Source organism: Haematobia irritans, chromosome 2, assembly GCF_050003625.1.
Source record: "Haematobia irritans isolate KBUSLIRL chromosome 2, ASM5000362v1, whole genome shotgun sequence".
Taxonomy (NCBI): Eukaryota; Metazoa; Arthropoda; class Insecta; order Diptera; family Muscidae; genus Haematobia; species Haematobia irritans.
In genome coordinates this window covers 192,932,071-192,955,149 of record NC_134398.1, presented here as the reverse complement: position 1 = coordinate 192,955,149, position 23,079 = coordinate 192,932,071, and the positions used below count along the sequence as shown (strand labels likewise).

The window sequence follows — 23,079 nt, the reverse complement described above, 5'->3', positions numbered from 1 at the left end:
GCCAATTTTTAACTCCGATTTAGTTGAAATTTTGCACAGGAAGTAGAATTAGCATTGTAGCTATGCGTGCTAAATTTGGTTGAAATCGGTACAGATTTAGATATAGCTTCTGATTTCGACACAAATGGTCAAAATACCAACATTTTCCTTGTAAAATCGCCACTGCTTAGTCGAAAAGTTGTAAAAATGACTCTAATTTTCCTAAACTTCTAATACATATATATCGGGCGATAAATCATAAATAAACTTTTGCGAAGTTTCCTTAAAATTGCTTCAGATTTAAATGTTTCTCATGTTTTTTTACTAACATGGTGTTCCACCCTAGTGTATTAGCCGACTTAAATTTTGAGTCTATAGATTTGTAGAAGTCTATCAAATTCTGTCCAGATCGAGTGATATTTAAATGTATGTATTTGGGACAAACCTTTATATATAGCCCCAACACATTTGACGGATGACATTTAGATCTACAAAGTGATGCAGGGTAGAATATAGTCGGCCCCGCCCGACTTTAGACTTTCCTTACTTGTTTGATACCATTTTGGTAGTACTCTTTCGGTTTTGCCTCAAAATAGGCCTCAGTTTCGGCGATCACCTTTTCATTGCAGCCAAATTTTTTCCCTGCGAGCATCCTTTTGAGGTCTGAGAACAAGAAAAAGTCGCTGGGGGCCAGATCTGGAGAATACGGTGGGTGGGGAAGCAATTCGTAGCCCAATTCATGAATTTTTGCCATCGTTCTCAATGACTTGTTGCACGGTGCGTTGTCTTGGTGGAACAACACTTTTTATACCCTCCACCATAGGATGGTGGGGGTATATTAACTTTGTCATTCCGTTTGTAACACATCGAAATATTGCTCTAAGACCCCATAAAGTATATATATTCTGGGTCGTGGTGAAATTCTGAGTCGATCTGAGCATGTCCGTCCGTCCGTCCGTCCGTCTGTTGAAATCACGCTAACTTCCGAACGAAACAAGCTATCGACTTGAAACTTGGCACAAGTAGTTGTTATTGATGTAGGTCGGATGGTATTGCAAGTGGGCCATATCGGTCCACTTTTACGTATAGCCCCCATATAAACGGACCCCCAAATTTGGCTTTTAGACTCTCTAAGAGAAGCAAATTTCATCCGATCCGGCTGAAATTTGGTACATGGTGTTAGTATATAGTCTCTAACAACCATGCAAAAATTGGTTTACATCGGTTCATAATTATATATAGCCCCTATATAAACCGATCACCAGATTTGACCTCCAGAGCCTCTAAGAGAAACAAATTTCATCCGATCCGGCTGAAATTTGGTATATGGTGTTGGTATATGGTCTCTAACAACCATGTAAAAATTGGTCCACATCGGTCCATAATTATATATAGCCCCCATATAAACCGATCCCCAGATTTGGCTTGCGGAGCCTCTAAGAGAAGCAAATTTCATCCGATCCGGCTGAAATTTGGTACATGGTGTTAGTATATGGTCCCTTACAACCATGCACAAATTGGTCCACATCGGTCCATAATTATATATAGCCCCCAATAAACCGATCCCCAGATTTTACCTCCGGAGCCTCGTGGAAGAGCAAAATTCAACCGATTCGGTTGAAATTTGGTATGTGGTGTTAACATATGGCTTCAAACACCCATGCAAAAATTGATCGCAATCGACCCATAATTATATATAGCCCCCATATAAACCGATCCACAGATTTGACCTCCAGGGCCTCTTGGAAGAGCAAAATTTATCCGATTCGGTTGAAATTTGGTACGTCAATTTAGTACATGATATTTAACAATCATGCCAAAAGTGGTCCATATCAGTCCATAATCATATATAGACCCCATATAAACCAATCCCAAGATTTGGTTTTGGAGCCACTTGGAGGAGCAAATTTCATCCGAGTCAGTTGAAATTTGGTACATTGTGCTAGTATATGGCTGTTAACAACCATGCCTAACTAGGGCCATATCGGTCTATAGTTATATATATCCCTCATATAAATAGATCCCCAATCACACAAAAATTGGTCTATATCAAGTTCATAATTGTATATAGCCCACATATAAGCGGCCCCATATTTCAATTCTGCCTCTCTACGTACCGTGTAAATGTCCATATCGATTCGTAATTATTTGTAGACTTACCTATACATACCTTTTTTGTCTAACATATACCACGTATGGACTAACTCACAATTTAGAAAACGATGCTAAGAAGTTTTAAGATACCACAACCCAATTAATTCGATTGTGGATGACAGTCTTTCGTAGAAGTTTCTACGCAATTCATGGTGGAGGGTACATAAGATTCGGCCTGGCCGAACTTACGGCCGTATATACTTGTTTCTTCTTCATATGGGACCGTTTTGCCTCGATTTCGACCTTCAAACGCTCCAATGACGCCATATAATAGTCACTGTTGATGGTTTTTCCCTTCTCAAGATAATCGATAAAAATTATTCCATGCGCATCCCAAAAAACAGAGGCCATTACTTTGCCAGCGGACTTTTGAGTCTTTCCATGCTTCGGAGACGGTTCACCGGTCGCTGTCCACTCAGCCGACTGTCGATTGGACTCAGGAGTGTAATGACGGAGCCACGTTTCATCCATTGTCACATATCGACGGAAAAACTCTGGTGTATTACGAGTTAACAGCTGCAAACACCGCTCAGAATCATCAATACGTTGTTGTATATCTCACGCAAATGATTTCTATTACTGCGTCATGGATTTGATCAAATATGGCTTTCAGTTTTCGGATCAATTCTGACAGTTTTTCGTACACTTTTGGGAATGGTAACAGATAATTGTAAGAGAAACAAAAGATTAATTGACATTTAAATGCTCTAACGATAGCCACTTGCGGGTTTTAGCCAAATATAAAGCAAAAACACCATCTTGCTTGGATTCTATTACGTATAACTTTATTTCTGAAAGCATAGGTGTCATTTTTCTTTAAATTTTTCCTATACCCAACCACAGTGTCTGTCTATAGTTTTCTGTTGGTGTGTTGGTTTCTCATATTACACAGCAACAGGAGGAGTATCATCATCACCAGCAATGAGAATAAACCAATTTCAGTTTACCTTTAATGCTACTTTGATATCGGAGTACACCAATACCCGGCAAGGGGGGCTAGTAGCCAAGTAGCCAAGTGGCTACGTGGCCAGCTAACATTTCATTTGTTGCTATTCCATTGTCAACATCGTCAACAATTAGCCAACAATCCACAGCCTCCAGTTTAGGCACATCGCCCGTTTCCCTTAAATCCCTAGCCAGTGGCCTCTATGCCATAGTAATACCTGTGGCACGAGTTTGCAAAGCTAATGGTATTTTATTTTATTTTTTATTTCAATTTGTTCATTTTCTTGTAAAAACTTTTCGTCGTCGTTTTGTTCTAACCCAATTTCCAAGGCTGCAAAAGTGACAAAAATAGATTTACCAGAATTTTGCAAAGAGGGGGTGCCGTAATAGTGAAATGACAATGTGATTGTTTGGAAACTATTTTAGGGTGAATTTCACACGAAGACTAAATAAATAAATGGGGGAAATTCACTACTACAGATGATAAGACGATTTTCTTTTTTTTTTTTTTAATTTAATTGCTATTAAAAATTAAATCGTCACAGTTGTATTGAGAAAGTTTGACGCCTACACCTTAACTTTGGGCATTTGGACCCTTCACCCATGACCATGAAACTCCAAGGAAGAACAAGTACATAATTTAACTTAACAGGTTAGATAAAAGATTGATTAAATACCTACATAAGCCACTTTAGTTCTTGAGTGGTATATATAGCGGAGCCTATAAAATATTGTGAACCCTTATAAACCAATTGTTATACCCTGCGCCACACTGTGGAACAGGGTATTATAAGTTAGTGCATATGTTTGCAACACCCAGAAGGAGACGAGATAGACACATGGTGTCTTTGGCAATAATGCTCAGGGTGGGTCCCTGAGTAGATCTATCCATGTCCGTCTGTCCGTCCGTCCGTCTGTCTGGGAACACATTTTTGTGATCAAAGCCTAGGTCGCAGTTTAAGATCAATCGCCTTCAAATATGGCATAAGTTCCTGTTTTGGGTCAGAATAGAACTCTATTGATTTTGGAAGAAATCGGTGCAGATTTAGATATAGCTCTCATATATATCTTTCGCCCGATATGCACCTATATGGACCCAGAAGCCAGAGTTTTACCCTGATTTGCTTGAAATTTTGCACAAACATAACACTTGGTCGTATAGTCAAGTGTGCAAAATTTGATTGAAATCGGTTCAGATTTAGTTATAACTTCCATATATATCTTTCGCCCGATATGGACTTATATGGCCCCAGAAGCCTGAGTTTTACACTAATTTGCTTGAAATTTTGCACCAGGAGAACAACAAAAACTAGAGTCAGGTGTGTTAAATTTGATTGAAATCGGTTCAGATTGAGATATAGCTCTCATATACATCTTTCGGCCGATAAAGACTTATATGGCCCAGAAGGCAGACTCTTAGCCCAATTTGGTTGAACTTTTGCACTAGGAGTACAATTAGTAGTGTAGTCAATTGGGCTAAATTTTATTGAAATCGTTTCAGATTTAGGTATAGCTCCCATATATATCTCTCGCCCGATTTTCCGTCATATGACCACAGAGTTTAAAGTTCAGGTTTCATATATAGCTTCCATATATATGCTTTTCCGATTTGGGCAAAAATTACCAAAATACCCAAATGTTCCTTTTAAAATCGCCACTGCTAAGTCGAAAACTTGTAAAATAGACTCAAATTTTCCTTTATTTCTAACACATATCTATCGACGGATACATCATAAATACACTTTTGCGAAGTTGCCTCAAAATTGGTTCAGATTAAAATGTTTCCCATATTTATACCCTAAACTACATAGTGGTCAGGGTGTAATAAGTTTGATCGGCCAAAAAATGTGCCTACCAGAAATATTGATTTTAGACCCCATAAAATATATACCGATCGACTCAGAATCACCTCCTGAGTCGATCCTGCGCTTGGTGTCCGTCCGTCCGTCTGTCCATGTATTTGTTGTTCACAGGATTCCGGTCGCAATTATTAACCGATTTTGATGAAATTTGGTACGGGGAGTTTTTTGGGCACAAGGACGAACGCTATTGAATTTGGAAGAAATCGGATCAAATTTAGATATAGCTCCCATATATATGTATCGCCCGATTTCGACAAATGGGGTCACGTTGCGCGTTTTTTCAAACGGATCGTCACAAAATTTGGCAAAAGGTAATCTTTTCCATCGCCCTTCAAGTGTGCAAAATTTCATCCAAATCGGTTCAGATTTAGATATAGCTCTCATATATATGTATCGCCCGATTTTCCCAAATTTGGCCACAAAACCTTTATTTATTAACCGATCTTACTCAAAGTTGGCTAAATATAATTTTCTATAGCACTAACTATATGTACAAAAAATCATCGAAATCGGTTCAGATTTAGCTATAGCTCCCAGATATATGTACCGCCCGATTTTTCTAAATTTGGCCATGAAACTCTTATTTATCAACCGATCTTACCCAAATTTGGCTAAATGTAGTATTCTATAGCACTAACTATATTTGCAAAAAATCATCGAAATCGGTTCAGATTTAGATATAGCTCCCATATATATGTATAGCCCGATTTTCCCAAATTTTGCCATAGAACCCTTATTTATTAACCGATCTTACTAAAAGTTGGCTAGATCCAGTCCTCTATAGTACTAACTATATGTGCAAAATTTCATCGAAATCGGTTCAGATGTAGATATAGCTCCCATATATGTATCACCCGTTTTTGAAAAATTCGCCTCTAATAACCTTATGTTTGACCATACAGGCCTCATTTCTTAACTGATCTTACTCAAATCTTGCACAATGTAACCTTTTGTGGTATTAATCAAACCCGCAAAATATTATACAAATTGGTTCAGATTTAGATATAGCTTCCATTTTCCCAAAATTTAGTCATAGTACTCTTATTTATTAACCAATGTTACTCAAATTTCAAATTTTGATGTACTAGCCGATCGTTCTTATACGTACTTGTAGCTCTTACATAAGAATATTGCTCGATTTTTACAAATTTGTATTTATTACCCACACTAATTTAACGATTTTCTCTTTTTTAATAATGGGCTCAATATTAGTGGCATACTAACTCCGTAGGCGCAGTATCAACATAGCCAGTGTTGCTAGAAGTAGGGGAAATTCCCTATATGTAGGGTTTTTCTAACATTTAGCGTCGTAGGGACATAGGGCCACAATGTAGGACATTTTCACTCAACACAATTTGTAATATTTTTTACATTTTGGTGGGTCTAGAGGAGAAAATTAGAAGCCGGCAAGGCTTGATCTTTAACAATGTGTGGTAAACTTTATTCCAGTAGAGAATTTTGTCAAAATTGTATTTCTATAGAAATTTTTTTCAAAATATTATTTCTATAAAAAATTTTCTCAAAATTTTATCTCTGTGGAATTTTTTCTCAAAATTTTATTTCTATAGAATTTATTGTCAAAATTTTATTTCTATAGAAAAATTTCTCACAAAAATTTGTTTATAGAAACTTTTTCCAAAATTTTATTTTTATAGAGATTTAACACAAAAGATACAAATTTATATTCTATATTATATACGTTGCATATTCATGTTTTAAGATAATAAAGTACTTAGAACCATTTTTGTTTTGTAAAATTTTTTAAATTTAACGAAAAATATTGTAGTGAAAATTGTTTGGGAATGTATGGGAAAGTAAGGAACTTTTTTTGTCCTTGTAGGGTAAACCGAACATTTTCCGTGGCAACATTGACTATGAGCTATAGTCAAATTGACACAAAGCACCCATAGACATGTACCCCTTAATTTTCTTAAATATGCAACTGCGGTTTATCTCCCAGACCTATATGTTGCCCCACAAATGCTTATGATTACTAATTCTGTAATGGTGGTTTAGGGTATGATATAGTCGGCCCCGCCCGACTTTCTACTTTACTTACTTGTTTTTTACTAACATAGTGTACCATCCCAGGGCATTAGCCGACTTAAATTTTAAGTCTATAGATTATAAATTTTGTTCAGATGGAGTCAGATTTAAATGTATGTATTTGGGGCAAAAAACCTTTATATATGCACCCAACACATTTGACGGATTTGATATAGTATCGAAAAAGTGGATTTATAAAGTGATGCAGTGTATAGTACAGGCCCCGCCCAACTTTAGACTTTCCTTACTTGTTTTTAATAATATTGTGTTCCACCTCAGGCCATTAGCCGACTTAAAATTAAAGTTTATATCTGGTCAGAGTATATGTATATGGCAACATAAACCTTTATATATGGCACCCAACACATTGAACGGATTTGATAGGATATCGAAAATGCGGGACTAAAAAGTAGCGCAGTGTATAATATAGTTGGCCCCGCCCGACCATATACTTTCCTTACTTGTTTTTTTTTTTTTAAGAATTTCCTTTTATTAATTATTTTCTACAGAATTCGGCATCATTGGGTCTTTTGGTATATGCCTTCTATAGTGTAGCAGCACTGACTCAGCTATTTCTATATTGTATTGGCGGGAGCTATGTTCGAGAAAGTGTAAGTACAAAATTATTAAATGCTTAATCAATGAAGCTTATTTTGCACGACCATCCGAATATAATAAAGACGAAAATATTCTTTCCTAAATTTTACTCAATATGGTTGATGCTATTTTAACTGAACACCAACAAGTTTTTTTTTCGGGTGGATTATACCTTCTCAGTAATGCTGGTATCATTTCTGAGTACCTCAAAAATTCCCTAAATGGTTTCGCCGTAATTTACCGTTCGAACTCGGCTTGTCATTGAACTAAACATGGAATCGGGCAGCACTCAATGACAAGAGAGAATTTTACCACTGTGGTATCATAATGGACGGAATAGTCTAAGTGAGCCTGAAAGATCGGGCTGCTACTATAGCAAATCTAAACTAATCTTACCGTGATGATTCCTGCATGACTTGTCATAATGCGAGGAAAATGAATCAATTGAATACCTCAATTGATATCCTGCATTTTGCGTATATACCTTCAGATTACTGGTTTTTTAAAACAAAACAAGTATATACGACCGTAAGTTCGGCCAGGCCGAATCTTATGTACCCTCCACCATGGATTGCGTAGAAACTTCTACTGAAGACTGTCATCCACAATTGAATTACTTGGGTTGCGGCCGATGACAAGACATCTTAAAACTTCTTAACATCATCTTCTAAATTGTAAGTTAGTCCATGCTGGATATATTAGACAAAAGAAAGGTCGATTAAATACGTACATATTCAGTTCTTGACCGGTATAACATATATAGGAAAGAAATAATTACGAATCGATATGAAATTTGTGCGGTAATTATAGAGCCAGAATTGAAATATGGGTAACGCTTTATATGGGGGCTTTATACAAATATGAACACGAGTCTACCAAAAATTACAGATTTTTTACTGTTTGGTAGATTGTTAGATTGGTAGAATTCTTGATTTTTTGGAAGATTTTGCAAAATATTCCTCTCCAACTAAGAGGTGCTTCATAAATTTTCTATAGAAATAACATTTTGAAAAAATTTTCTTCCGAAATACAGTTCTGACAAAATTTTCTATAGAAATAAAATTTTGAAAAAATTTTCTATAGAAATAAATTTTTGACAAAATTTTCTATAGAAATTATATTTTGACAAAATTTCCTAAAGAAATAAAATGCTCACAAAGTTTTCTATAGAAATATAAAATTTTGACAAAATTTTCTATGGATTATTTTTGGTTCGAGTGGCAATTGTGATTTTCCTGTGATTGAGGATCGGTTTATCTGGGGGGCTATATAACTATAGATCGATACGAATCAATTTTAGCATGGTTGCTGTTGGCCATATAGTAGCACAGTGTACGAAATTTCAACCAGATCGAATGAATTTTGCTCCTTCAAGAGGCTCCGCAAGCCAAATGTGGGGATCGGTTTATATGGGGGCTATATATAATTAAGGACCGATGTGGACCAATTTTTGCATGGTTATTAGAGACTTTATACTATATGTAAGAGACCATATACCATGATCATGTATCAATTTTCAGCCGGATCGGATGGAATTTGCTTCTCTTTGAGGCTCCGCAAGATAAATCTGGGAATCGGTTTATATAGGGGCTATATGTAATTATGGACTGATGTGGTCCAAGTTTTGCTTAACTGATGAAGACCATATACTAATACCAATGTACAAAATTTCAGCAGGATCGGATGAAATTTGCTTTTCTTAGAGGATCCGCAAGCCAAATCAATGACAAAGTTAATACACCCCCCATCCTATGGTGGAGGGTTGGCTTGCGGAGGCTCAAAGAGAAACAAATTTCATCCGATCCGGCTGAAAATTAGTGCATGATGTTATATGGTATCTAACAACCATGCAAAAATTAGTCCACATCGGTTCATAACTGCATATAGCCCCCATATAAACCGATCCCCAGATTTGGCTTTTTAAATTTTATTTTTATAGACATTTTTGTTAAAATTTCATTTCTATAGAAAATTTTGTCAAAATTTTATTTCTATAGAATTTTTTTTTTTTAATTTTATTTCTATAGAAAATTTGTCGTTACCGCATCCCAAGTAATTCGATTGTGGATGGCAGTGTTTAGAAGAAGTTTCTACGCAATCCATGGTGGAGGGTACATAAGCTTCGGCCTGGCCGAATTTACGACCGTATATACTTATTATTAGTATGAAAATAGACGGAATAGACTAAGTGAACTTAACTATGGTAAAATTGCGGAAAAGCGAGTCATGCTTGTGTGGCAGATATATTAAATTGAGAATAAATTGTCATTTATAGAATATTAAATTTACTTCGTATCATATGTGAAAATATTTAGAAACTCCATATTTAAAAATAATATTCATTCCAGATAAAACAATGAAATATTAACAAAAAATGACTTGTAACAATCAGTCGGTCCGGTGCTCTTACTTTGTAAAATTTGGTACAGAACATATTTCTGCTCAACTACCATCTCATGAATCAAACCTTGACACAATTCTAATAATAGATTTGCGCTAACATATTACATTGTGCGGAAATTACTCCAGTTGGCATCGGAAATCACGATTTAGAAATTGAATATTCGCCAACAACCCTCTAACAATGGTAAAACTTGCATATTTTAATCAACTTTATGTATTTGGGAAAAAATCCCTTTAGTTCTTGGGTTTTCACGTTTCAAATACATTAACCTTGAATATTATCATCCATAAGACCTTCATGGTACTACGGCTACGGAAAGCCAAGGCAATGAGAAATGACAAAAAAAAGCGAATGACAAGGAGGACAAGTTGAATACCCGAATGGAATTAAAGCAATTACTTTAACTTGATTGTTCAAGGTTTTTTTGTTTCTAGTTATATATGAAATGCCACTGGAATAGCTTAGGTCATTTTTGAGGGGGAAAATCAAAAATGAGAGCTGAGATTTGTGAAAATGAAATAAGGTGATTTTTTGTTATTTGTCCATATACGAGAATACCTGATTTCTTTGTAGCCTAAAACACTATGTAATCAGCTACCGTGGAATGTCCGTTAGAATGTATCATGGGTTCAATCTTAGTTTTCCCAACAAATGTATCGGCAATGCTTAATTTCCTCTCTGTAATACTGGTGATATTTCTGAGAATTGCAAAGCTTCTCTAAGTGGTTTCACATACAATGTGACACAAATTTCAGATTGGGCTAAAAAATATATATCTCCTATAGACGAATTGTACATTAAGCCATACTTTTTGAGAAGATGTGGAGAACTGATACACCGAGATCCTATTTTGATAAGCAAATTGAAATATACTAAATGGCTCGGAAATAAAACGAGCCACAAAGCGTAAAAATTTCCACAGATTTGCGGAGGGCAATGTACACCATAGCAGACGTTATGGTTGCATCGAGAACTTTATTGGAATGCAAAAGAATTATCAGATTACGGCAGGATCCACATCATATACGTATGCCTAGACCTGCCGGAATAGGAGGAAATGTAAAGGTAAATGAACTGGTCGTAAGAGCTAGGACACATAGGGAAGTGAACTTAGAGAACGCAATAGAGGCAACGCGGGTCGAGTTGGAAGGCACGTAAAGCGATGTGGACCAATGCAGCGGTCAAACAATTAACGAAAATACTATAGTTTGACCCAGATAATAAAACGACTGGAAAGCTACTCAAGGAGAGTAGGACGACAGTCAGGAGGGATGTGGAAATAACGACCGGGCATTTAGATTAGAGAGCACATCCGTGCAGAATATAAGCAACAAAGAATGGTACATATATGCAGTGTTTTGAGGATGATGAGACCTTGGAACGCTACCTTTGCCACTGACCTACCTTTACTAGGCAAAGAGTTAAGACTTGATTCGGGACCCGGCCCAGCTTCGAAACAGGGACTGGGACAAATAAGCGTATTCGTTAGAGACACCGAGTTCTTGGAAAAAATTAAGGCTACGATCGAAAGTTAATGTTATAGCTGAATATTGTCTTATGTCAGCCGAAAATACTATAAGATGACCAAGATAAGAATACGAGAGCCAACGTGGTGCAATGGTTAGCATGCCCGACTTGCATACACAAGGTCGTTCCTGCTTGGACCGAACACCACAAAGATTTTCAGCGGTGGAATATCCCAACTCAGTAATGCTGGTGACATTTCTGAGGGTTTCAAAGCTTCTCTAAGTGGTTTCACTACAATGTGGAACGCCGTTCGGACTCGGCTATAAAAAGGAGGTCCCTTGTCATTGAGCTTAACATGGAATCGGGCAGTACTCAGTGATAAAAGGGAAGTTCACCACTGTGGTATCACAATGGACTGAATAGTCTAAGTGAGCCTAATATATCGGGCTGACACCTAACCTAAGATAAGAATATTACTACTCAAGAAGAGTAGGACGACAGTCAGGAGGGCTGTGAGTATAATTACTGGTCACTGAAAGCACATATGTTCTGAATAGGAGCAGCAGATAATGATGCATGTATGTTAGGACGCGTTTTGAGGATGACGATACCTTGGAACGCTAGCTTTGTCACTGATCTTTGCCTTTACTAGGCAAAGCGTGGGACCCGGTCCACCTTGGGCACAGAGACTGTAAACAAATTAGGGTATTCGTAAGAGACACTGAGTTCCTGGCTCATAAATGATCGTTACGATCGAAAGTAGAAGTCGATAGAAACCTATATAAGACAGGGCTACTTGAATCCCTTCTATAACCTCCACCATAGGATGGGGGTTGTACTAACTTTGCCGTGCCATGTGTAACACATCGAAATATAAGTCTCATACCCCATAAAGTACATATATTCTGGGTTGTGGTGAAATTCGAGTTGATTTAAGGATGTCCGTCCGTCCGTCTGTCTGTTAGTAGCACTCTAACTTCCGAACCGAGATGGTCTGTATCAAATTTTTTAGGTTTGCGGCTGTCGCAAAGTTGTAAACTAGAGGTGTGCGCGTGACTGAAATTTCACTTACACTCACGCAAATTCACAAAGCAAAATGTTTATTCACGCACGCTCACGCACGATATGTGTGGTAGCCAATCCCACTCACGCACATTCACGTAATGAAAACCAGTGACTCACGCAAGATTCACGACAATTCACGTGATTCACGACAAATTCACGAGACCCACGACATTTTTCAATTCGCAAATCAGCAGAGGTAACAAAATTCAAAAAGAGAATATAAAGGTGATACGGTCAAAATTTTATCAATATAAACTTGACGTATTTATTTCAATTTTGCATTTTAAAAACCTGAACACGCCTCATTTTGAAGGTGTGTGTGTGTAGAATGTTGCTCCTATTTTGATTTTGCAATTCACTCTTCAGTTGTCAAAATGCCGCCCAAGCAAGAAGAGCAGCGTATCAAAATTTTGCACGCAAAGCTGGCACGCAAAGCTGGCAAAATCGCTAAAAGTTGCCAAATCAACCGCTACAAATGTAATTAAAGTGTTTGGGGAACGTTTGTCGACAGCCAGGAAGTCTGGATCGGGGGGAAATCGAAAACCGGAAGCCGCTGAGACGACAAAGAGAGTTGGCGGTAGTTTCAAGCGAAACCCTAACCTCTCTCTCCGAGATGCCGAAAATAAACTGGGTGTATCGTCTACAACCGTGCATCGAGCCAAAAAACGAGCCGGACTATCGACTTACAAGAATGTAGTGACTCCAAATCGCGATGATAAACAAAATACGACGGCCAAAGCGCGATCCCGGAGGCTGTACACGACGATGCTGACGAAGTTTGACTGCGTGGTAATGGACGACGAAACCTATGTCAAAGCCGACTACAAACAATTTTCGGGACAGGAGTTTTATACGCCAAAAGGAAGGGGAAAGGTAGAAGATATTTTCAAGCACATAAAACTGTCAAAGTTCGCAAAGAAATATATGGTTTGGCAAGCCATCTGTACCTGTAGCTTGAAAAGCAGCATTTTCATAGCTTCCGGGACTGTCAACCAAGAAATTTACGTGAAAGAGTGTTTGAATAAACGTCTGCTGCCTTTCGTGAAGAAACACGGTTGTTCCGTACTGTTTTGGCCGGATTTGGCATCTTTCCATTACGGTAAAAAGGCCATGGAGTGGTACGCCGCCAACAACGTGCAGGTGGTTCCCAAGGACAAGAACCCTCCCAACACGCCAGAGCTCCGCCCAATTGAGAAATACTGGGCTATTGTCAAGCGGAACTTAAAGAAGACAAAACAAGTAAGGAAAATCTAAAGTCGGGCGGGGCCGACTATATTATACCCTGCACCACTTTGTAGATCTAAATTTTCGATACCATATCACATCCGTCAAATGTGTTGGGGGCTATATATAAAGGTTTGTCCCAAATACATACATTTAAATATCACTCGATCTGGACAGAATTTGATAGACTTCTACAAATCTATAGACTCAAAATTTAAGTCGGCTAATGCACTAGGGTGGAACACAGTATTAGTAAAAAACAAGTAAGGAAAGTCTAAAGTCGGGCGGGGCCGACTATATTATACCCTGCACCACTTTGTAGATCTAAATTTTCGATACCATATCACATCCCTCAAATGTGTTGGGGGCTATATATAAACGTTTGTCCCAAATACATACATTTAAATATCACTCGATCTGGACAGAATTTGATAGACTTCTACAAAATCTATAGACTCAAAATTTAAGTCGGCTAATGCACTAGAGTGGAACACAATGTTAGTAAAAAAATATGGGAAACGTTTAAATCTGAAGCAATTTTAAGGAAACTTGGAAAAAGTTTATTTATGATTTATCGTTCGATATATATGCATTAGAAGTTTAGGAAAATTAGATTCATTTTTACAACTTTTCGACTAAGCAGTGGCGATTTTACAAGGAAAATGTTGGTATTTTGACCATTTTTGTGGAAATCAGAAAAACATATATATGGGAGCTATATCTAAATCTGAACCGATTTCAACCAAATTTGGCACGCATAGCAACAATGCTTATTCTCCTCCCTGTGCAAATATTCAACTAAATCGGAGTTAAAAATTGGCCTCTGTGGTCATATGAGTGTAAATCGGACGAAAGCTATATATGGGAGATATATCCAAATCTGAACCGATTTCAACCAAATTTGGCACACATAGTTACAATGCTAATTCTACTCCCTATGCAAAATTTCAACTAAATCGGAGCAAAAAATTGGCCTCTGTGGGCAAATGAGTGTAAATCGGGCGAAAACTATATATGGGAGCTATATCTAAATCTGAACCGATTTGGCTGATATTTTGCAAGTTTTTTGAGACCCATAAAATATTTGGATTTACGGAATTTGAGGAAGATCGGTTGATATACAAGCCAATTATGACCAGATCGGTGAAAAATATATATGACAGCTATATCTAAATCTGAACCGATTTTTTCCAAAATCAATAGGGATCGTCTTTGAGCCGAAATAGGACCCTATACCAAATTTTAGGACAATCGGACCAAAACTGCGAGCTGTACTTTGCACACAAAAATACATCAAGAGACAGACAGACGGACAGACAGACAGACAGACGGACATCGCTAAATCGACTCAGAATTTAATTTTAACCGATCCGTATACTAAAAGGTTGGTCTATGATTACTCCTTCTTGGCGTTACATACAAATGCACAAACTTATTATACCCTGTACCACAGTAGTGGTGAAGGGTATAAATATGTGAAACATTTAAATCTGAAGCAATTTTAAGGAAACTTCGCAAAAGTTTATTTATGATTTATCGCTCGATATATATTTATTAGAAGTTTAGGAAACTTAGAGTCATTTTTACAACTTTTGGACTAAGCAGTGGCGATTTTACAAGGAAAATGTTGGTATTTTGACCATTTTTGTCGAAATCAGAAAAACATATATATGGGAGCTATATCTAAATCTGAGCCGTTTTCAACCAAATTTGGCACGCATAGCAACAATGCTAATTCTACTCTCTGTGCAAAATTTCAACTAAATCGGAGTTAAAAATTGGCCTCTGTGGTCATATGAATGTAAATCGGGCGAAAGCTATATATGGGAGATATATCCAAATCTGAACCGATTTCAACCAACTTTGGCACGCATAGTTACAATGTTAATTCTACTCCCTGTGCAAAATTTCAACCAAATCGGAGTTAAAAATTGGCCTCTTTGGGCAAATGAGTGTAAATCGGGCGAAAGCTGTATATGGGAGATATATCTAAATCTGAACCGATTTCAACCAAATTTGGCACGCATAGTTACAATGCTACTTTTATTCCCTGTGCAAAATTTCAACTAAATCGGAGTTAAAAATTGGCCTCTGCGGTCATATGAGTGTAAATCGGGCGAAGCTATATATGGGAGATATATCCAAATCTGAACCGATTTCAACCAAATTTGGCACGCATAGTTACAATGCTAATTCAGCTCCCTGTGCAAAATTTCAACTAAATCGGAGTTAAAAATTGTCCTCTGTGGGCAAATGAGTGTAAATCGGGCGAAAGCTATATATGGGAGATATATCTAAATCTGAACCGATTTGGCTGATATTTTGCAAGTTTTTCGAGACCCATAAAATATTCGGATGTACGGAATTTAAGGAAGATCGGTTGATACACACGCCAATTATGACCAGATCGGTGAAAAATATATATGGCAGCTATATCTAAATCTGAACCGATTTTTTCCAAAATCAATAGGGATCGTCTTTGAGCCGAAACAGGACCCTATACCAAATTTTAGGACAATCGGACTAAAACTGCGAGCTGTACTTTGCACACAAAAATACATCAACAGACAGAGAGACAGACGGACAGACAGACAGACAGACAGACGGACATCGCTAAATCGACTCAGAATTTAATTCTAAGCCGATCGGTATACTAAAGGATGGGTCTATGACCACTATTTCTTGGCGTTACATACAAATGCACAAACTTATTCTACCCTGTACCACAGTAGTGGTGATGGGTATAAAAACTGCTAAGGACGAGCAGCAGTTCAAGGCAAACTGGCTTTCTGCGGCGAAGAAGGTGGACAAGGTGGCTGTACAAAATCTGATGGCAGGTGTCAAGCGTGAGGCCCGGCAATTCGGATTTGGAAAAGCGAAAGCCTAACTGAATATTTTTCCTGAATTTTATACTAATTGAACTTGAAAAAGAAATTTAATTTGATTTTTTAAATAAACGATTTCACCGATTTACACGCGTTTTCCCTTGACCCCATTTTGACCGTATCACCCTTTAGTTCGAGAGCTAAACAATTTCAGTTAACACACCAGTATGAATTAAATCTTAATTTTTTTCGTCAGCGTGATTTTGCAGAAATTTTATTCACGCATATTCACGAACCGATTTTATTTCTCACGCACGCTCACGCACGACTATTTATCACGCACTTTCACGAGAGTTGCTTTGGATTTTGTTCACGACTCACATGATTCACGAGTGAATCACGCATACCACGAGAATTTCGTGTCACGCGCACACCTCTGTTGTAAACGTCGTAACTGTTACATACGAGTACGCGTCGTAAATGTAGAAAAAGTAACAAACATTGCAAATTGCTGCCCAGTCGCGTCGGCTGAGCAGCAAATTCGATTATATCCCAGATGATTGTATGTTCGAAGAAGTTTCATTTCTCAGGAATGATACAACGGAAGCTAACCTAACAGCATACTTTTTACATCCCTTTTATCGGGGAGCCAAACTAAATTAAATTAAAAAAGTTTGCTACAGGCCAAACTGTTTTAGTAATAGCCTCTAATAACCATGCAAAAATTGGTTTATATCGGTTCATAATTATATATTGCTACCACATAAACCGACCCCTCCACGATTAATTTTTGGAAGTCTTGTAAAGGAAAATAAAATTCATATGAAATGTGGCCCTCTAAAAACTGGTTCATATCGGTTGATAATTATTTATAGACTTATAATTATTATTTATAGTTATTTAAATTCTTCTATAAGAGAAGTCTATAAATATATAATTATCTTTTTACATGGACTAACATACAATTTAGAAGACATTGTTAAGAATATTTAATATATCTTGCCATGGGTAAGTGTTACCACAAGCCAAGTAATTCGATTGGGGATGACAGCTTTTACTAGAATTTTGTACGCAATCCATGCTGGGGGGTACATAAGATTCGCCCTTGTCGAAATTTCGATCATATATACTTCTTTCAACCTAACCTTTTGAAGGGATATAAGTTTACCATCAGTGGTTTCACAAGAAACTGGATATCTCAGAGTCAGAGTGGAATAACAGACTGCTTTCAAAAAATACACCAATGTGTCTACGATGTGATTGTGTACCCACTTTAATGTACATGTAATTATATTTATCCATAAAGGCATTCATATGTGCAAAATGGATTTTGTCTTCATGAAACGTGTTTTTCCTCTTGTTCAGGAGCGCGCTGTGACAATATTTTAATTATTCTCAAAAGAAGAAAAATGCCAACTAGAAGGAACAAATAAATGAATGAGTGAAGGCACGAATGAAGGACTGGCAAATCAGATGCATTGATTTAATGAAAAAAACACATTCCAACACTAAATGAATGCTAAATTATGGCAACATATGAGTGTATATGATCGCACTAGATGTCAGTCACAGATGACAGCAAATGTAAGTGGAAGAGGAGAAGATGGCCGCTCATGTATCCTCTATGTATAAACTGGATGATGGCCTGTCTAATAGATATGGAAGGATGTATGAAAAGAACCAGTAGATAAGATCGGAAAACATATAATGGATCGTATAGTAGGAATACAGGATGGCTAATATGTTCTGTAATCAATTTAAAGTTGCTCTAATTTCTAAACCTCTCAAAGCATCTATTGTAATACCACAAATTGCTATAATTCGAGCCCTCCAACCTCCATTTAAATGTGATTAAATCGCCATTACTCGGTAAAATGTCTTGAAGTGAGTATTGAAGCAAACTCGAAGAACCAAAATATAAAAAGTAAGAAACTCTTTATGCGTCACTAATTTAATCTAAACAAGTATACGGCCTGGCCGTAAGTTCGGCCTACGGTGGAGGGTATAAAACTACTCAACCTTATATACTAAACCTTAAACTACGTACAATCTAAATGATGAAAGGTTACATCGAAGTTCAATGGATTCAAATCTCAGTTTGGGCCGGTAACATTGCCGAGTGCTTCACGCCTTTCGGACACGCCTACCAAAAGAATATCATTGAAGCGCCGCCTTGTCTCGAATGACGCTTTGACATTTTTCAGTGGCAACCTTGCTTTCCAAACAACCTCAGGCGCAAAAATTCCAATGGATTGAGATCCGAAGATTTTTGGCAATATTAATGAAGTAAGAAACTTACGTTTTAACCCATACTTGGATGACGCGTTTATAGTCCCGTTGGAATGTTCATTGCCTGCGGCCAAAAAAGAAAGTTTTTTTATACCCTCCACCATATATCCACCACCATATATCCACCTCCACCATATATATTAACTTTGTCATTCCGTTTGTAACACATCGAAATATTGCTCTAAGACCCCATAAAGTATATATATTCTGGGTCGTGTTGAAATTCTGAGTCGATTTGAGCATGTCCGTCCGTCCGTCCGTCTATTGAAATCACGCTAACTTCCGAACGAAACAAGCTATCGACTTGAAACTTGGCACAAGTAGTTGCTATTGATGTAGGTCGGATGGTATTGCAAATGGGCCATATCGGTCCACTTTTACGTATAGCCCCAATATAAACGGACCCCCAAATTTGGCTTGCGATTGCTCTACGAGAAGCAAATTTCATCCGATCTGGCTGAAATTTGGTACATGGTGTTAGTATATGATCTTTAACAACCATGCAAAAATTGGTCCATATCGGTCCATAATTACATATAGCCCCCATATAAGCCGATCCCCCGATTTGGCTTGCGGAGCCTCTAAGAGAACCAAAGTTAATCCGATTCGGCTGAAATTTGGTACATGGTGTTAGTATATGGTCTCTAACAACCATCCAAAAATTGGTCCACATCGGTCCATAATTATATATATGGCCCCCATATAAAACGATCCCCCGATTTGGCTTGCGGAGCCTCTAAGAGTACCAAATTTCCTCCGATCCGGCTGAAATTTGGTACATGGTGTTGGTATATGTTCTCTAATGACCATGCAAAAATTAGTCCATATCGGTCCATAATTATATATAGCCCCCATATAAGCCGATCCCCAGATTTGACCTCCGGAGCCTCTTAGAGGAGCAAAATTCATCCGATCCGGTTGAAATTTGGTACGTGGTGTTAGTATATGGTCTCTAACAACCACGCAAGAATTGGTCCATATCGGTCCATAATTATATATAGCCCCCATATAAATCGATCCCCAGATTTGTCCTCCGAAGCCTCTTGGAGGAGCAAAATTCATCCGATCCGGTTGAAATTTGGAACATGGTGTAGGTATATGTTCTCTAATGACCATGCAAAAATTGGTCTACATCGGCCCATAATTATATATAGCCCCCATATAAGCCGATCCCCAGATTTGACGTCCGGAGCCTCTTAGAGGAGCAAAAGTCATCCGATCCGATTGAAATTTGGTACATGGTGTTAGTATATGGACTCTAACAACCACGCAAGAATTGGTCCATATCGGTCCATAATTATATAAAGCCCCCATATAAATCGATCCCTAGATTTGTCCTCCGGAGCCTCTTGGAGGAGCAAAATTCATCCGATCCGGTTGAAATTTGGAACATGGTGTTAGAATGTGGTCTCTAACAAACGCGCAAGAATTGGTCCATATCGGTCCATAATTAAATAAAGTCCCCATATAAACCGTTCCCAGATTTGATCTCCGGAGCCTCTTGGAGGAGCAAAATTCATCGGGTTGAAATTTGCAACGTGGTGTTAGTATAAGGCCGCTAATAACCATGCCAAAATTGATCCATATCGGTCTATAGTTATATATAACCGATCCCCAATCACACAAAAATTGGTCCACATCGGTTCATAATCATGGTTGCCACTCGAGCCAAAAATAATCTACCAAAATGTTATTTCTATAGAAAATTTTGTCAAAATTTTATTTCTATAGAAAATTTTCTCAAAATTTTATTTCTATAGAAAATTTTTTCCAATTTTTTTTTCTTTAGAAAATTTTTTCCAAATTTTACTTCTATAGAAAAAGTTGTCAAAATTTTATTTCTATAGAAACTTTAAACTTAAAATACGTATATAATTTAATCGGCCTTTTTTAGTTTAATACGGTGTTAGGAAGTTTTAAGATACCTTGCCATCGGCAAGTGTTACCGCAACCCAAGTAATTCGATTGTGGATGATACTCTTCAGTAAAAGTTTCTACGCAATCCATGGTGGAGGGTACATAAGCTTCGGCCTGGCCGAACTTACGGCCGTATATACTTGTTTTTATTTATTTAAGGGCACAAATTTCAATAAAATTATTGAAATTTCGAGTTTTATGATGATGAATTTGTTTGTGTACGGAATGTTACTGGGTATTATGAAATCATCCCACCTATCTGACGACAGTATTCACTGTACTTTGTTCTGTTAATTTATACACCTATATTTAATTCCATGTGGGACTATAGTTTTCTGCACATTATCCTTAACTAAGTCACCCACACTCTGACAAAGTTATGCTGGAACTGTTCTTCAATCGTTTACTTATTTTAACACTCTTTATCGTTTTCTTTTATTCATCTCTCCTTGTGCTACCATGTCATATGTGTCACTATCCCACGTTGTTGGATTTTACCATGAGTGCCTTGCCTATTTTGCCTTCATGGAGAACACGATTCACCTCCGGCACCATCGGCTACATCATCATGCTACAGAGCATTTCAGTTGCAGATACGCTATATGACATCGAGTGGTTTAAGTGCGATGTTAAAACTAGAAAAATGATTTTAATGATGTTGCATCGCTCTCAAAAAGCAACAACAATTGCAGTACCATTTTTTACACCATCATTGTCGGCCTTCAGTTCGGTAAGTAGAAAAAAAAACAGCAAACGATGAAAAAAGTCTGGAGTGAGTTGAGAAGAGAAAAGCGAGAGAAACTCTAAAAGAAATGATAATGGGATATTCTTTGGTTCTTAGTATTCTATCCTTGTCAAGCAGCATGAAGGTAATAGATCCAGCAGTGAAATGAAGATATGTTACTTTGGAATGCCTTTTTGGACAAAATAAGTAAGAACTCAGACTGGTTAATGATAAAGAATATTGATAAGGATAATGACAATTATAATGATAGGAATAGCCTAGCCTAGCCTTAACCTTAATCTTATATTTAGTCTAGCCTTAGCCTTAGCCTTAGCTTTAGCCTTAGCCTTAGTTTAGCCTTAGCTTTAGCCTTAGCCTAAGCCTTAGCTTTAGCCTTAGCCTTAGCCTTAGCCTTAGCCTTAGCTTTAGCCTTAGCCTTAGCCTTAGCTTTAGCTTTAGCTTTAGCTTTAGCTTTAGCTTTAGCTTTAGCTTTAGCTTTAGCTTTAGCCTTAGCCTTAGCCTTAGCCATAGCCTTAGCCTTAGCCTTAGCCTTAGCCTTAGCCTTAGCCTTAGCCTTAGCCTTAGCCTTAGCCTTAGCCTTAGCCTTAGCCTTAGCCTTAGCCTTAGCCTTAGCCTTAGCCTTAGCCTTAGCCTTAGCCTTAGCCTTAGCCTTAGCCTTAGCCTTAGCCTTAGCCTTAGCCTTAGCCTTAGCCTTAGCCTTAGCCTTAGCCTTAGCCTTAGCCTTAGCCTTAGCCTTAGCCTTAGCCTTAGCCTTAGCCTTAGCCTTAGCCTTAGCCTTAGCCTTAGCCTTAGCCTTAGCCTTAGCCTTAGCCTTAGCCTTAGCCTTAGCCTTAGCCTTAGCCTTAGCCTTAGCCTTAGCCTTAGCCTTAGCCTTAGCCTTAGCCTTAGCCTTAGCCTTAGCCTTAGCCTTAGCCTTAGCCTTAGCCTTAGCCTTAGCCTTAGCCTTAGCCTTAGCCTTAGCCTTAGCCTTAGCCTTAGCCTTAGCCTTAGCCTTAGCCTTAGCCTTAGCCTTAGCCTTAGCCTTAGCCTTAGCCTTAGCCTTAGACTTAGCCTTAGCCTTAGCCTTACTCTTAGCCTTAGCTTTAACCTTAGCTTTAACCTTAGCATTAGCCTTAGCCTTAGCATTAGCCTTAGCCTTAGCATTAGCCTTACTCTTAGCCTTAGCTTTAACCTTAGCTTTAACCTTAGCATTAGCCTTAGCCTTAGCCTTAGCTTTAGCCTTATCATTAGCATTAGCCTTAGCCTTAGCCTTAGCCTTAGCCTTAGCCTTAGCCTTAGCCTTAGCCTTAGCCTTAGCTTTAGCTTTAGCTTTAGCATTAGCTTTAGCTTCAGCTTTAGCTTTAGCCTTAGCCTTATCATTAGCATTAGCCTTATCCATCATGGTGCAATGGTTAGCATGCCCGCCTTGCATGCACAAGATCGTGGGTTCGGTTCCTGCTTCGACCGAACACCAAAAAAGTTTTTCAGCGGTGGATTATCCCACCTCAGTAATGCTGGTGACATTTCTGAGGGTTTTAAAAGCTCCCCTAAGTGGTTTCACTGCAATGTGGAACGCCGTTC

General features: G+C 37.9%; 1 protein-coding gene across 1 annotated transcript in view; it reads left to right on the top strand.

The window, feature by feature from the left end:
- Window positions 1-21,878, top strand: part of Or22c (Odorant receptor 22c) — a 66,156-nt gene extending 44,278 nt beyond the window's left edge. The window contains 3 exon segments of the mRNA XM_075294984.1: window positions 7,496-7,597; window positions 21,352-21,504; window positions 21,810-21,878. Coding sequence (XP_075151099.1) covers window positions 7,496-7,597; window positions 21,352-21,504; window positions 21,810-21,878 — 324 coding nt within the window.
- Window positions 21,879-23,079: the final 1,201 nt, after the last annotated feature.